The sequence below is a fragment of the Schistocerca serialis genome, chromosome 2, assembly GCF_023864345.2.
Source record: "Schistocerca serialis cubense isolate TAMUIC-IGC-003099 chromosome 2, iqSchSeri2.2, whole genome shotgun sequence".
NCBI lineage: Eukaryota > Metazoa > Arthropoda > Insecta > Orthoptera > Acrididae > Schistocerca > Schistocerca serialis.
In genome coordinates this window covers 420,462,752-420,480,665 of record NC_064639.1, presented here as the reverse complement: position 1 = coordinate 420,480,665, position 17,914 = coordinate 420,462,752, and the positions used below count along the sequence as shown (strand labels likewise).

General features: G+C 43.2%; 1 protein-coding gene across 2 annotated transcripts in view; it reads right to left on the bottom strand.

The window, feature by feature from the left end:
• Positions 1-16,464, bottom strand: part of LOC126457277 (circadian clock-controlled protein daywake-like) — a 151,677-nt gene extending 135,213 nt beyond the window's left edge. For both annotated transcript variants that reach the window (XM_050093442.1, XM_050093440.1), the window contains exon 1: positions 16,251-16,464. In XM_050093442.1, the coding sequence (XP_049949399.1) occupies positions 16,251-16,419 (169 nt within the window). In that variant the 5' untranslated portion in view covers positions 16,420-16,464. The remainder of the gene's footprint in view (positions 1-16,250) is intronic.
• Between the last annotated feature and the right edge of the window lie 1,450 nt (positions 16,465-17,914).

Here is a 17,914-nt window from a genome sequence, read left to right as displayed (position 1 = left end):
GTTTCACAACTACGCAACGTTTGGCAAGGCATCGTTCTCCGAAGGTGCGGTTTGGCGCTGGTATCAGTTTTGAGCTGTAGGTTTTCTGCCGTGAAATTTGAAAAGGAAACAGTCAGTGTGTTCATATGTATGCAACGCCACCAAACGTGGCGAGGCCGACCAATCGTGACCATCCTGCAAAACGCAGCGACACCCAAGCGGAATGTGATTTTCTGCTCTGTGCCTCAACGTGGCGCACTCAGGCCGCTGTTGCTTGCTCGTTCACAAGCCCCCGATCAACGCTTGCAGCATGGGGCACGCGTCTCCCCTGCTCTTGTTTCTTGAACGCCGCAGAAGGTCTGCTAGTGTTATGTGCTACCGCAGGTTAAGAAGTTGGTAATACAGATAAAACAGTTTTCAACGACGAATTCTCTTCTTCTTCTAGTTCAAAATTGGTTCAAATGGCTCTGAGCACTATGGGACTTAACATCTGTGGTCATCAGTCCCTTAGAACTTAGATCTACTTAAACCTAACTAACCTAAGGACACCACACACATCCATGCCCGAGGCAGGATTCGAACCTGCGACCGTAGTGGTCACGCGGTTCCAGACTGAAGCGCCTAGAACCGCACGGCCACACCGGCCGGCCTTCTTCTAGTCCCTAGTGTTTATCCCGACCAGTATGCGGTCACTTTTACACGATTATTATCTAACTTCGTCTCCGGACGCCATTCTGACACCATAGTTGTTAAGGTAACCTGAAGGAGGTAAGTCGTGTGCGCCGACTGTCTGCAAAACGTGTAAACTTCGTTCTGTGTGGTATTTTAACTGTTTGCGTGTCATATTTTCTGAAGTAGTATTTGAGGACCAGCCCGAAATTCACCTAAACGAGCGTGGGAAAGCGTGTGAAAACCACGCACAGAATGACCGGTGTACCAGCCCATTTCATTACCCCGCCGTGCGGACTCGATCCGTGTCTTTCGCCTTCCTGTCTGGCAAGCTAGTGTGCCGTACCTTACGCTGTACGAGAAGGTCTTCATAAACAAGGACTGCGTAGTCATATTACACGTTACACTTCTGGCCTGACATCATAGTGGCTATTTAGGTACTTGAGGGCGGATTAGTTTCCAAGTTCTTCAGCCAAGATGGAAAAGGCGGTAAGACACTAGGGATGTGTTTGGTATACGTTTTATGTCGCATAGTAAACCTGGATGACAATTCTAAGTTTTTCATCCCTGGAAGAGGTCGATCAGATTCTGCTACATATAGTGAAAGTAGATCAGTTTCATTAAAACCCTTTGCCGGTCCCTGTGGCCGAGCGGTTCGAGGCACTTCAGTCCGGTACTACGCGGCTGCTACGGTTGCAGGTTCGAATCCTGCCTCGGGCATGGATGTGTGTGATGTCCTTAGATCAGTTAGGTTTACGTAGTTTTAAGTCTAGGGGACTGATGACCTCAGATGTTAAGTCCCATAGTTCTTAGAGCCATTTGAGCCATTAAAACACTTTAATACTGGAAGCTTTAAAGACATCCATGTCCACATGAGAGGCAATATATATTTTATACGATTGCGTAACACATTGATAACATATATGCAGACCAAGCGACCAATGAAAATTTGTACTAAGGCCGCGATTCGAACCCAGGTCTGCTCACTACGCAGATGCGCTAACCAGTATGCCGCCTTGGCACGGCGGCCTTGCACAACTGCGTGGACTACTCTAGCACGCCTGCCTCCTCAATCTAAATTCTGATTCACACATCAGCTCACAATGTATTCCCCCTAAAATCGAACAACATTGCAGAGGTCTCCAGCTGTAATGGAATAGCACTAGCATCCAACGAAATGGGGCATCCTGCCTGAAACCTAGGCATAGCTACTTTAATGAAATGGAAGTATATGGTTCAAGAGACCTTTTCAACTCTCAGACATGTATGATGTTTGAGACTTGAACAGGTCTCTGGTACCCTATAGTTTCATTTGGCAATAACAACAGTTTAGTTCTTCCACTGAATGACAGTCAAATATTACTTTACATTTAACTATGAACTTCAGCACACTGTTCTAATGACGCCGGCTCGCCCCTGCTGGATCTGAACTATGATGATGCTGGTATCAGAGTGATTGCTCAAAGAGTGGGCTATCAAACAGTGGGCAAACGGCCCTGCACTCTAAATAGACTACCAGCAGTGGCCGCGTACGGAACCTCTTGAAGACGTGTCTTCGTAGACGTCCTCATTCATGGCTGTGTTTGGCAGCGCTGTGTTCAGGTTGTGGTTTCATCATCAGGTATTTGGACACCACCACAAGAAGCAGCGTTAAACCTCGAGATGAATATTTTCGTTGAGAATTTGCACAGGTTGCTTAAATTACTTCAGGCGGATATCGTAAAGGTTCAATTAACAAGGCCACGGTCGATTGTTTCCCCATTCTCGTCAAATCCCAGCAATCACTCCGTCCCTAATGATTTCGAAGGCTGTGGAACTTTAATATTATGTGCTTCCTATATTTGCACTCTTTTCCGACCGGATAGAGGAAGAAAAGGGTTAATAAAAACTGAAGATCGAGGAATGTGCATGTAGAACGTGTGGGGAGCTACGAAAATATTTGTGGTAGTCAGAGAATGTACCTCGTTTAACAGAAGCTGAAACTAACAGAAAACAACGAAAATATAAAAGAAACGCGGCATTCCTTTACTTCTGGAGATCGCCTTCTGCTGTCTTTGAGTTAATTAAGTTGGTGTATGTTGCGTGAAGAAAGTTTTTTTTTTTTTTAAAAAAATCAGGAACACATACGCTTTCAGAGCTTTTTACTTCCGCACCACCTTCCTTTACGAAATTTTGTATCGCTCACGTTAACACCAGTGGGAATATGTGTGGCCAACATGATTAAGACCATTGAAGGATGTGAGTGGGAGTTTTTTCCTTTGCGCACTATGTTGACTGCATTACCTACGTGTTTTATCCTTGGACACACAGAAAAAACGTTAAATTTCGAAGATAGTCGCAGTGATGTTGATTACTTCCAAGTATATGATCACAGATGCTAAACAGTTCCAGTGTCTACAATAGACTTGTGAAATAATTGTCTCTGAAGTTAGTAGTAGTCAGTATCAGTATCCCAAAATATATCCATTAGAGACTCATATGTCACGCGGATGAGTCAATAAATAATTCTCAAACTGGGACACAAACATCAGAGCGGCGTGTCTCAACCTGAAATTTATTTTCCTTTTCCACATAATCCCCTTTTAAACGTAAAGACTTATCCCATCGCTCGACAAGCGTTAAAAACCTACAGCGGGGAAAATTTCTGTGGCAGCGTTCGCATTTGAGGAGTGACAGCTCAGGATGTAACAAGTTATTTGGTTTTTTAAATTGGTGCAACCCACAAGACCAATGTGTCCTGGGGGTAGCGAAATACCCATAGATGGGAAACCATATGCCATCACTGGATAACCAGGACGCTCCCTGTTTGTGAATTTTTTTTAGTTCGTCCTTTGATGAATTCTTAAATCCAATCGCACAAAAATATCCAAGAAATACAGTTGTAACCATATACGGGACGAATTTCGTTACATGCTTGCTCTACGGACAGTCCCTCGACTCATGAAAATCGCGTTGGTCTAGACGCTTACACGCCCATAGCATACCTGCCATCATGATCTGACTGCAGATCCTTAACCATGGGCCACCGAATACTGTGTATCGGCTACCGTCCAAGCGAATTGTGCTGCTACCTCCTGGAGCCGTACAAGCGTGAAATTTAAACCGTTATGCCATATTCTGGCGTTGATGATTTATTTGTTGACTCCTCTCATATTTCCCTATAACAATCCAAAATACATTCTTTAGTCTGACTAAAATCATTATACTACTTTCCTTGAGTTTTACTGCCACAAAAACTGACGTTCGCGTACATCATGATGTTAGACTAGATTATACAACAAAATGTGTACTCTGTATGAATTACAGTTGCAAATGGCAGTCATTACAAGCTTATGTGCGTTCTGAGTAGAGGGTGATCAATAGACGCAGTAATGTGGAAACTCGTTAGATATTACTGTTCAGACAGGTAGTACTCAAAGGTTCAAGATCTAGAGATATACCAGGAAAATTGTAGAGAATGAAGTTAAACTCTTCCTTTGCTGCACATAAGTTCATTTGTATATTTTTTTAATATTTTTATTTCAATGAGGCAACACCAAAGCCTATCCATGCACTTGAATCAGAAACTGCTTCCATTAAGTCTCGATAGTTGGCCCGATGAATGCTAATTCAACATATATGTATCATGAATGTACTGCAACAGTCGTTACTAGATAAATGTGAACGTGGGTCGAAACATCATGATGATACTTAAGAAACACATGTGAAACTTCTCTGATGTTATGTAACGGTATACAGGAGCTGCTATGGTCGTTTCACAAGATAATGATTTCATCCCTGTAATTGACTAGAACAAGTAATTGAGGACGCGGAGTGTAAGTGCTACTCTAAGATAAAACGACGGGCACAGGAGAGTAAATCATGGCGGACCGCACCAAAACAATCGTAGCACCATGACACAAAAAATATTATTCGTCCCCTTTCCTTACTGGTCGGTCTAGGTGACTGGCGTACAGAGAACCTCCGTTCGAACCAGTGCGAGTATGCCGGAATGGCCTTAAGTGGACTACCGCAGCCGAAGAGCCACCTCAGGTTTTCAAATCCGACAACTCGGGAAATCTATGTGCTAATCATTTGTCCTTCAGCTGTGCCATCCATTGGTAACAAGATTATTTTGAATAATCCGCCCGAACCCGTCTGAAGAGCAGCGGTCGCTGAAGAAGCCACTACGGGGGTGCCGGTCCGAACGTAGGCGGTTCCGAACACCTTCGGTGGAAGAAATTTTCGCCACATGTTATTAACGGCACAACAGTACTCTGGGGTATAGCCCACACCTTTCGGTAGAGTGAGTGAGGGCGCTGATTTGCACACCTTGCGTTTTCATGCAATCTTCCTGAAAAAGGGGAAGACTCGAATGATTTTATCTACTAAGTAATTTATTTTTCTCTCGCGACAGACCTATTGGTAGTGTTCTTCTGCCTCTGATATTTAATTTATCATTATACTTTAAAAACGCATAATCAGCTATCAAACTGGGGGGCCAGGAACTCATGATCGAGCGAATAGAAAAATTATGAAGTTCATTTGTCCCCGGCACTGCTGGACACAGGTTTACCGGTTGTTTTATAGATGTGCTCTACTATAACGTTCGGCCTTAAATCCTAGTTATTTCCATTGCGGCATAGGGACTGAAGGCCATTAGTTATTTACATGTAGATTGAAAAATAGAACGCAGACATGCGAAAGTACAATAAATCATATACATTTATTGCTATACCTTAGAGGACGAGTTCTGAACTTGTCTAGATATCTTTGGAGACGTATTTAATGAATCATAATAACTTATTATTTCCCGACATGCAGGGCAAATAGATTTTCTTCTCTGCTGCTTCTCTTACGCGGTAGATATTGTGACATATGCTTATGGAATTTCTTCCTTGTTTGGCATGTCTGTTATTGCATTAATCGAAAGGAAATGTGAAAGTAACCAATTTAAAACCGTTTAACCGGCCAGTACACAACGGGAGTAGGCAGTAATAGCCACTTTCAATTCCTTTGCGAGAAGTGTGAAACGTACAACGTCAACAGCACACTCCATACGTAAAAATTAACAAAACACGAAAAAGGTTAAACCAGCTCTTCAAGGAGGATCCATAGTTGTAGGTGGACTCAAAACGTAGGCGCAACATGAAATTTTTGCGTGCCATAAATACAATTTCCGATGAAAGTAATATTTTGTGCCAGTTATAGTACTGTGCTCCATTGGAGGTCAGATCCCGGACCTTAGGACTGAGACACAAAATACAAAATCGTCTTAATAAAATTTGTAAGCGGATAAATAATTAAATAATCACTAAATGCACAATATATAAAACAACTGATCAGGAATTTCACAGTAAAATGGCAAAAACAGTATGTACACTGAAAATAACATCGAAAGGATTATTTGCATGAAAGGTAGTACCTACTACACCCAGTCTCTTTATATCCCTTTTACAGTCACATTACTTGCAGAATTTTCTATGTCCATTAATGTTGTATTGTGTGCCACTATGTACTTTGAACAGTTGCTACAACACTTGTGATTAATCATGATTTCAGCGGTTATGCGAACTGTATTGATGGAGATAGGTCGGTGATAAAAACCTATTATGAGAAACAGACCTGTTTGAATCTGATATCCCCTTCCTAATTCTACTTTGTTTGGAATTTCGTAAATAATTTCAGTCGACCGTGGCTGTACTACCAAGCTCAGTGTCGATATTTTTTTTTACATCGTGTGTTATGTTCGCATGTACTTCGGTTTTACGTCTACCATCCCATCATAATCTTCGTGGAAGTAATTTTTGACACTGACCTGATATAAAGTCTACTAACAGCCTCTTCGTTTAGCGTAGAACGAAGTAAGCTTTGCTGAAAAGTGACCGACGCTTTGTCCTTTGTGTTCAGTGTGTTGAGAGACCAGGTAATCGCTTCTGTTGCTTTCTCCCGATGAGGTTACGTTCGGGTTAGCTGCATTCCACTAGGCGGAGGGAAAGTGCATCCGTTAGGCACTAATGCGACTTGCACTTTTCCCGTTATCACCTACTGCTGTCAACGCTTCCTGGAACAATGTTCATCGAAGACAAATGGGAACTTCTCAGAGTCGACGTCTGTGCATACCCCTTCAGTTTAATACTTAATAAATTTCTAAATTGATTGACACCGATTATCTATTGTACGATGATTTTGAATTTCATTACGAAGAAGATGAACACAGTATATGAGAAATACCCATCACAGGAACAATCTCACAAAAGCAAACTTAAAGAACTCTTAAAGCATGCAACCCATTTTTCATCAAAATATTGCATGCTTTACTAAGCATACAAATTTGCGGGTGACATTTTCTTGAATTCTTACGATCTGGGAGCCACCTTAACAATCTGTTACAGGGGGACCAGAAATAAAAGCATTAAATACAACCTACCTTCAAAGATAAACATGACATAGTCCTCATACTGGACAGTTTTCGAAATCCAATCCCTTCGATTCCAAATCGTAAATATGAACATTGGCGGTGCCGATCCTGTCAACTGCAGTTGAACGTATGATTATTTTACATTACACGCACCCTTCTTCACAGTAAAATGGAAATGAGCTTATGGCATCGTTGGCTGGGAGGCCCCTATTTCGGGAAGTTCGGCCACCGAGTGCAAGTCTTATTTCAGTCGACGCCACATTGGGCGACTTGCGCACCGGTGATGAGGATGAAATGATGAAGAGGGCAACACAACAACCAGTCCCCGAGCGGAGAAAATCTCCAACCTGGCCGGGAATAGAACCCAGGCCCGCATGCATGGGAGGCGAGCACGTTACCACCCAGTTAAGCAGGCGGACATTCTTCACAGTATTCTATTAGGAATGTGGATCTGCGAACAATGAATTCGAAACATACAGACAAACGTCACTTACGGCTTTGATGGACGTCACTTTACAAACCAAACGTTTAAACACGATGTTTGTGGTTAATTACACATGCTGTTGGGTTTCCAGAGACGAAAGGGAGCTTTGTTTTGACAGCAGCATGGAGTGAGTAACCGTCCCAGTCTTAATACAGAATACACAGGAAAATCGCAATCCGCACTGACAGGACAAAGGGACGTTACCGTCAGATACTATGGGATAGAGTAAGAGTAGATCACATGTCGTGATAGGAAGCAACGTAAACAAGCTGTTGAGGTGACTGTTTTCTTTATGGAGGGCTTTCACCTGTACGTACGTCTGTCCTGTCACTTCTAAGGTTCAAATAGTTCATATGGCTCTAAGCACTATGGGACTTAACAAAAAATGGCTCTGAGCACTATGGGACTCAACTGCTGACGTCATTAGTCCCCTAGAACTTAGAACTAGTTAAACCTAACTAACCTAAGGACATCACAAACATCCATGCCCGAGGTAGGATTCGAACCTGCGACCGTAGCAGCAGTGCGGTTCCGAACTGAAGCGCCTAGAACTGCTCGGCCACAGCGGCCGGCCGCTGTTAAGGACTGTACTCTTACGGCCAGGACTGTGGACTAGTTCATGTTGATACTGAGCAGCAGCGTCATAGCAGATGTGTTTTGTACTGGACGTGTCAGTGCAGTTAAACTAACTACTTGCTGCATACCAGAGACTTGATACAGTAATTTGAGAATCATGGTTATGAATTCCGGTTGATGTCGTAGCCATGAACATCACAGAAAATATCTAGAATGTCTTCAGAAACCAACTAGAGCTAGTAACTGTGATCCAGAATACCAATAGAAATCAGGACTTCGAAGTAAAGACTTGCACATAAATCCCCCCCGAATCCAGTATTTTAACGACTATTCCATTTCATTACCCCAGTGTCGCAACGTGTCTTGAATCCTGTGTTATAAAATTTTCTTCGAATGGGCGGTCGCTATAATGTGAAACAATCTGAGTTTTTAATTGAGCTGTTCTGTTTAGGTGAGGCCAAATATACTACCAACGCATTTGCTGAATTCGTCTACCTTGAAGGTAAGCTGCTACAGCTACTCAGAGGAAGGAACACTGGCCAGCACGTCCTCGCCTTTGTCCAGACCGAGTCAGAGTTCCATCTATATTGATCTCGATGTTCATTGGACATTAAAGTTTACCGGCCCTTTCTTCTTTCAAAACATCTCAAAGAAAACATCATGTCACACGTCATGGTTTTTAACTGAGGTAATTTTTGGTTATTTATAGGTATTACTTACTCCTGTACAAGACATCATAATATATCTGCAATAAAGGAACTTGTAGTCAATTAATTTTCTTTTTTCACATTTCAATGTAAATTTATAATTGCCTATATAATATTACCCGTTTATCGATCACTACTTTTAAACCACCGTGGAAAAGTTTGTCCAAACTGAAGATTACACAGGTATAGTTATACACCTGCATATATTATTTAAAAGATGCTGTACAGTGCATGAAATAGAGTTCTTCGTATCGATATTAGCCGTTTGCCATGCAATTACATTTACGTATGCGGCGAAGCAAAAAAGACTGCATGCTTCCGTGTACGCCCTAATCTCTCTTTCACGATCGTTATGCAGTTTAAGCGATGGAGGCATTAGAATTATTGAACGGTACACCTCGAATATCGGTTCTACAATTTCCATTGAAGGATTTTCTGGTTATAATATCACTACCCTTCATGCGTCCTTGTCACTTTTGCCTAAGAGCTATACAGACCAGTTACGATCCGAACAACACGGCTGGATCATTCGACGCTTTCCATAAGGCTCATGTGATTCCAGAACGCTGGAACAGTATTCTATGATTCATTGCACTAGGGACTTCTATATAGTTTTCTTTACAAATTCTCCGCTATTTCCAGAATTCTCACAATAAATCCAACTCTTCCGTGTTCTGTATTTACTACTGAGTTGACGTTTTATAGCATTTCATATACCTTCGTTGTAATACCTCTTAATTAAACACTGGTGGATTCTCTAAGATTACTATTGATCTTGTAACAGGATATTCTCATGTACTCTCTAGTTGTCACTTCCAATTTACCTAAATTTAAGAGAACTGTCGTTTAGTGAACCAAATTGAGATACATTCTAAGTCGTTCTGCATCTCCTTACAATCATACAGCGACGGGATTCTCATGTAGACAACATGACAGCGAACAATCAGAACGTGCTGCTAGCACCAAGTGATAAATCGTTTATGCGAATTGTCGAGCATATTGTTCAGTGCCGTACGTTCGATAACTGGGCTACCACTGGAATCTTTTTCTTTTTTTCATCTATCGATCGACATGGCATTTCGGTAAAGACGAAAAAGTGACATTCGAAAGGCGATGAGTTCAAATAACTGATGGTTTATACTCTTTCATGCTTTTAGCGATTCCCTAAGTGGCTCCGGACTAGTGCCGGAGCGACTCTTATGGAGCAAGGTGGCGCTGTGGTTAACACCCTGAACTCGAATTCGGAAGAGTGGCGGTTCAATGCCGTTCGGCGATGCAGGTTTAGCTTTTCTGTGGTTTCCGTAAACTACTCCAAGTAAATTCTCGATTGGCTCCCTTGAAAAGCCCACAGCGTATTTCCTTCCCGATTCTTTCCCAATGTGAATTTGTGCTGCGTCTCTGATGACATTAAATCGGCAGGAGTTTATCCCCTAACCTTCCTTTTTTGTTCAGACTAATTCATCTTGACAGGGATGGCCAGTTTCCTTTCACATCCCTGTCCAACTGCACTAGAATTCCGTCTATAGTGACGATGCTGGCGGTGTGCTGGAGTCTGAACTTTTACTCTTTTTCCTGCCGAGAACAGTATCCAGCCTAGGAATCTTGAAATTCGAAGTTATGAAATGGTGCCCTTATCTGTTGTGTATTGAACAGGTGCAGCTCTCCTAACAGGTAAAACAAAATTTTGCCAATATCTACATTTATTTTTCCACTTTTGAAGCCACCATATATCGTTTGGTGAAGGGTACATAATGTTTTTGAATTATTTTCTGGGCTTCGTTTTTCATACATGAATATTTCGGATGCAGGAAAATTGTTTATGCCGCTGTCCAGTCCTAAATTTCTCTGATTTTATCATCGTAGACATTAATAGAAATATACGCTAATGGAAGTGAAATGTTTCTTGACTCATATGGGAACGGGGAGTATCGAATTTTCAGAATAGGTTATCCAAAGTCTTTCTTATAACTCCTCCTAGTGCATCCTTAAACATTTCTTTGGTTGTCACTCGCCGACTAATACACTTGTAATGAATCTGATTGTTCCCTTGAATTAATTCAATTTCCCCCTCTATCAAGGCGCTACAGTCTGGAACCGCGCGACCGCTACGATTGCAGGTTCGAATCCTGCCTCGGGCATGGATGTGTGTGATGTCCTTAGGTTAGTTAGGTTTAAGTAGTTATAAGTTCTAGGGGACTGATGACCTCAGAAGTTAAGTCCCACAGTGGTCAGAGCCATTTGAACCTCTCTCAAGTTTTGATCACACAAGAGTTTTACAAGCAACCTTTCTGCGGAAATTGCACTTCCTCAGGATTCTTGTAACGAATGTCAGATTAGAAAACATCTTCCTCAAGTCTACATTTATTTTGTCGTTTCAGGTTACTTATTACGACTAATTCCAATGAGATATCGCCGATTATGTTTTTAAACGGATTACGATATATTTCTCTTACAGTGGTGTGAGCTCCCAGTCCTTGTACCAAAAGGTGGTCAATTGCTCATCTCTCCACGTCTCGTAACAATTTTCTCACCACAAAACCCCCTTGCGTAGCTGATGAACAGCTTCGGTTGGCTGCAGAGGTTGTCCGCAAAGTCATTTATGTACCGTTTATATAAATAGAGTACAATCACAGTCCTACCACTGTTCTTGAAGTACGTCATGTATCGTTTTATTTCCGACGGTGTTTCCCTATTAAGAAAGTATTTCTGATTTTCGTTTGGCGGGAACTCATTAATCCAATCGCACTTTATTCCTAGCACGTGTTTTGTTTACTAGAAGACTAGGTGAGTTTTACCTAAAGAATTTTCGAGAGTCATCTGCTGTCAACAGCGTCCTGAATATCGCGAACAACGTCAAACGTTGGAGTTTGTCATTTTGTTGGAAGAGGTCTCCTGTCAACACTCACTTTTTTCAGATCTGTTGTTCACTTACAGCTCAACCTTTAATATGGTTGAGAATTACCATTCAAGAGTAGTGGTATTCAAATTTCTGTACCGCCATCCAGATCTAGCTTTCCGTGGTTTCCACAAACCACTTCAGATGAATATCGGAATGACTGCTTTAAATATCCGGTACCCAGTTTTCTGCCACATCATTTTTCCTCTAAAGCACCGCGAAGACCTTGATATCGAACTGCACTAGTCCACAACATTCTATTTTTCAGTTTATTACTGGATACTGACTGGCTTTATACATAGATCAAAGCGCAGTTCTCTGACATGTTAAGGGGAGTTCTCTGACATGTTAAGATGAGGAGATGAACCAGACCTAGATCGACTTCACTCACCTGATTACCGACGTTTGTCTAATACACCTATAAACCAGAGAGTAGATTTTAAGCTGTTTCCCACACTCGCCCAGGTGAAAGCTAGACTTGTTCACCGCCTCCGCTTTAGAAAGAAACAACAGATCGTTAATATACGAACACACGATCCAAAGACAGAAGGCACACACAACTTTCCTCCAGTAGTCTATTGACGACTGAGGCGACAGGTAGGAGATCGGTCAGCGTAATTAAGACAAAATAATTTTCATATGGATAAGATTGTTGTTTACTGTACAGAGTGCTTGTTAAATAGCTACTTTCAGCTTTCAAATTCGTTATTACTTTATTTCGTGAACTAGTTGTAGAATAAATGCAAAGATGACCGTGCAACAAAGTCGACTACAGACAGTCGAGATCTTTGAAATCTCCTTGCTGTGAGGTTTGGTGACGTGTTTCCGTCCGCTTAAGCCTGTTAGCGTTGCACCCGGTTCGCGAACGCGCAGTATCGAAGCATTTTCAAACAACATACTTTTGTTCATATCTGTGCACGGCGTGAATGTGTTCCTTTCTTTCGGCAGCGTCGCAGACTGGAGGTTTTGATGAAACGGCTCAGATTATTGCGCTTATCTGTAGACAGTGACTATTAGCAAAGTGATTCCATTAGGTATGCGGGGTATATATATTAAATGGTCAGATTTTCACGGATTTAAGTGGCGATGTTATATTTGCTACGTCGGAAAGCATGTTTGGCATTGCGCTACTATTTTATTGTCTTACGGGGTCTGTAGCTACGAACTGTGGTATAGAATCCGAATCCAGTCATTCATTTCCAAAAGTAAAGCATTCTGCTTAATCATTCTCCCATTCTGCTTTATTTGTTAAATGTGTAGCACTGCCTGTAGACTTAGTGCATTTTTTGTGCGCTTATCTAGTTTACGGATCACGTGTCTCCGTGCTGTCAGGGGGCTGTGTATTATCCTATCTATTTGCGTTTGATTTAATTACACGACGTGGAACGTACATTCATTCTTTCATTCATTTGAACCTCCTTGGCCATTAATATTTACTGCATGAGAATAGTTTTGACTCTGTCACGATTTCATGGTCAGGTCTTGCAAAGTGCAACCAGACCTCTGCTAATTTTCTTTTTAAACTGGGCGTCATACGTGGCAACCTCCATTCTAGGCACAGTATTACATATCCTTGTTGATAGCGTGTGTGTAACAACCAGAGAGGTATGTTTCGACGCAGTTGCTCCTCTGAGAGACGCAGTTCGTGTATCTACAGAAGTATATCTATCTGCTGTTTCACAAACGAGCATGCAAAAAGTGATTCTTAGCACGTCTTTATGGACTATGGATGTTCAACCTTCCAAGAATTTTATATAAAGGGCAGACAAATGAAAACAAGGAGATGGAAGAAATAAGTAAACTGTTTATTATTTAAAAAATAGTCGCCATAGCTATTAATACCTTTATCCCACTGTGAGACAAGATGGTCAATGCCTTCATGGAAAATCAATGTTTACGCTTGCCTACGGTATCATAAATATATTCAGGAGTGTACCTCTTCGTTCGAAGCAAATCGACACTTACGAATGTCTCTCTTCAGGGCTCGAAAAATATGGAAATGGCATGAGGAGAGGTCGGGACCGTAAGGAGGATTTGGGCCCGCCCACATGTTGCCAAGTTGGGTTCGAATACGCTGTAGAATGTTCTCTGGGAAGCTCCTACATATGCTCCATATAGTACCAATCTCTAACCACGCGATTTCCACATAGCTGGAGCCATGAAGGAAACATTTGTGGACGTCGATTATCTTGGGACGAAGGTGTGCACGCCTGGGTACAATCATGGTTCCGTGGGCAACTGCCAACATTTTTCCACGAAGGCGTTGACCGTCTTGTCTCACAGCGGAATGAATGTTATTAACAGTTATGCCGATTGATTTTGAAATAATAAACAGTTTGACTCAAATGGCTCTGAGCACTATGGGACTTAATAGCTATGGTCATCAGCCCCCTAGAACTTAGAACTACTTAAACCTAACTAACCTAAGGACATCACACAACACCCAGTCATCACGAGGCAGAGAAAATCCCTGACACCGCCGGGAATCGAACCCGGGAACCCGGGCGCGGGAAGCGAGAACGCTACCGCACGACCACGAGCTGCGGACTAATAAACAGATTTTAGTTACCTTTTTCCCACCTGAGTCGTTTTCATTTGACAGCTCCTTATAAATAATTTACCGGGTACAGTCAGGTTTCGTCACTGCAGTATGCCTATTATTTCTGTGTTGCGTGATTATTTATAACCGTATCCTGCTCAGTTAACTTTCAATTAGTTCGTTGCAGTCAAATTATATTTGTTAATGGGTCATTACTGAGACAGTTACAAGGCATGGTTTAATAAACAGTAAACCCAGATTTCTGATTCGAACTCCCATGTATAAAACAGCTTCAAACGTCATATTACTTTACAAATGTGTTAATATGTTAAATATTTGACGTTGAGCATCTGGGCGAGGAAAAGGTAAGAAAGGTTTTGAAATCATGTTTAAAGTTTGTTGTAACTCCCCAAGTGTTCTCATTATGAAATACTGGATGAATATGAACCTCACAATTTGCTCTCCACTTTAAGCAAAAATTAATTGTTGACGCATATCAAAGTTTATGATGTCATATCTCATGAACTACAAGTCGTAAAATGATATACTTTTGCAGATACGTTCAGTAGTATATGTGGCTACAGCCGCGGGGAGTGGCAGCGTGGTTAGAGGCGACATGTCACTGATTGCGCGGGATCTGCCGCCGGAGTTTCGAGTCCTCCTTCGGGCAAAGGTGAGTGTGTTGTTCTTAGCATAAGTTAGTTTAAGTAGTGTGTAAGTCTAGGGACCGACAACCTCAGGAGTTTGGTCCCTTAGGAATTCACACACATTTTTTATGTGGATACAGTCTGCAAAAGGTGTTGAAAATAGTCAATAGTAAATTAAAACATCATACCTGATAGGGTAGTTTTACTGCATGAACAGCGAAAATGTAGTAAACGTTAAACTTTTTTCCTTTCACTACTTTGTGGGTTGGGTTGTTTGGAGGAAGAGAGCCGGCCGGAGTGGCCGTGCGGTTCTAGGCGCTACAGTCTGGAGCCGCGTGACCGCTACGGTCCCAGGTTCGAATCCTGCCTTGGGCATGGATGTATGTGATGTCCTTAGGTTAGTTAGGTTTAAGTAGTTCTAAGTTCTAGGGGACTGATGACCACAGCAGTTAAGTCCCATAGTGCTCAGAGCCATTTGAACCATTTTTTTTTGGAGGAAGAGACCAAACATCGAGGTCATCGGTCTCATCGGATTAGGGAAGGACGGGGAAGGAAGTCGGCCGTGCCCTTTCAGAGGAACCATCCCGGCATTTGCCTGGAGCGATTTAGCGAAATCACGGAAAACCTAAATCAGGATGACTGGACGCGGGATTGAACCGTCGTCCTCCCGAATGCGAGTCCAGTGTGCTAACCACTGCGTCACCTCGCTCGGTCACCGCTTTGTGGATCGTGTCAGCGAGGGAAATTTCATGAAGGTTTGAAAGTATGTGTCAAGTTTCTTCCAAATCACTAAATCCTTTCTTTCTCGAAACTTGGATCAATATAGTGTGTTGAGTTGTGCTGTATCAAAAAATTTACACAGTTCGTGACATTAACACTTGTCTTACTGCGTTAAACTCTTAATGTACGATTATACCTGTTAATGAGTAGATTAATAAATTCGGTGAATAAATATGAGAGATATTGGAAATAAAATTTACGTTGCACTGTGCGTCGTTAGATGGGCAACACCGAGACTGAGTACCATGACACTGGCTATCCTTTTAGTAAGACAGATTTCAGGGCAAGTGAGGTTTACTTTGCATACATCTTACACTGTCTAGGAATCTCTAAAAAGACAGGTCATGAAACGGTGACCTTATCTACTACATTTGTTTACAACTGTGGCAAATTTGTTTGCCACGAATACGTCGGAGAACTGTTATGGATGTCCCACAGATAAAAATTTATGCTAATGCACTCCGTCTCGGATGGCCTTAATATTAGAAATAACGGATGATGTAGTTGGCTTTTTTTACTGTACACATTGCTAGTGGCCAGTACAGTAGGAGAAGAGCAGTTGTGGGCGCTCACGTGTCTCTTTGATGACGGCGGCGGAGGTACAGGCCGTCGGCAGGGTGATGGCCAGCAGCAGCGCGAGCAGCCGGAGCAGAGGCGGCGGCTGCTGCTGGGGGCGCGGGGGCGCTTGCCGCGCCGGCTGCGCCACCCTCTGCTGCTGCGACGTCTGCGCTGGCTGCGGCATGTCTGCGGGCGACGCACTGGAGTCTGACGCTGCGTCTGGCCGGCACCTGGCGCGCCACTGGGAGAAAGCGCCCGCCGCGCCCGTCTTATTGGGCGTCGCTGCGGCGGGGAGGGGGTGGGGGAGGAGGCGCCGCCAGCACGTCCGGCCGCGGCCGCCGACGCCCCTTCTTGGGACCGCGCTGTCAACATTGGTCAAGGTGCCGTCTGCAGAGGTCAGCTCACACCTTCTCTCAAAAGGGTGGCCAAGGTGTTCCTGAGGATATTCTGAACAGGCACACCATACGGTACATTCTTGACAGGAAGAGTCCAGTTTATCTCAGGGTAGTGTAGTAGAACCATCATTATCCACGGTCTTTATAAATTACTTGGAAAAATATAATTGCGTAGGCTTCCGCGGCCAGAGTCAGTCGACATAAAAGTTTTCTGGGTTTGGTACCGCCAATGGGTACAGCCATAAGTCGATAAACACAGGCCGGCCGTTGTGGCCGAGCGGTTCTAGGCGCTTCAGTCTGGAACCGCGCGACCGCTACGGTCGCAGGTTCGAATCCTGCCTCGGGCATGGATGTGTGTGATGTCCTTAGGTTAGTTAGGTTTAAGTAGTTCTAAGTTCTAGGGGACTGATGACCTCAGATGTCCCATAGTACTCAGAGCCATTTGAACCATTTGATAAACACAGCCTTGTCGACGAACACAAGCAAGAAAGATAAGCAGGAAATAGACAAACTGCACAGTACGCTTACCCTGTGTGAAAAAAGTTACTGACCGAATAGCCAAACACCTTCGCCGCATTGGGGTGCAGCCTGTCTTCTATAGTGGTCGTAGATTCCAGGACGTGCTAGGCTCCACCAAGGACATTACACACTGCAGGCGTTTACAAGGTGGAATGCGAATGTGGAGAGGCATACGTCGGCGAGACTGGTAGGCCAATAGCAACGCGCATTCGGGAACACGAGCGTTATATTCGTCTAGGGCAACACAACAAATCCGCAGTGGCAGAACATCACCATGACTGCGGAAAATAAATAACATTCAGCGAAGCCTGTGTGTGGCCAAGCAGCCAGTTATGACGAAACGCAAAATCAGAGAGGCCCTCGAAATACTTAAACACCGTAACAACATGAACAGGGAGGATGGACTCAGGCTTGCCCCAACTTGGCTGCCAGCAGTCAGAGCCCAACAGACCGCACTGTCAACACGAGGCACGAGCACTATCGGCGAGTAACTGCCGCCCCGCGGCCGACGTCCAGCAGTTGGTAAACGGCAGCAAACTTCTCATTCGACGGTGGCCACCAACCATGGTACATAACACAAGAGCCAATGGACAACAGAGGTCACGCTCTCCCTCCACCCCAATAACCTATTAAAATAAAGTTCCCTCTCCTTCTTCCTTAAGTGATCAATAACTAATTAAAATTATGACGTAATGGCATGCGCAGTGAACACTAACAACAAAATATAAAGGACACTGCATAGCTAGAACGCACCATTAGACCCAG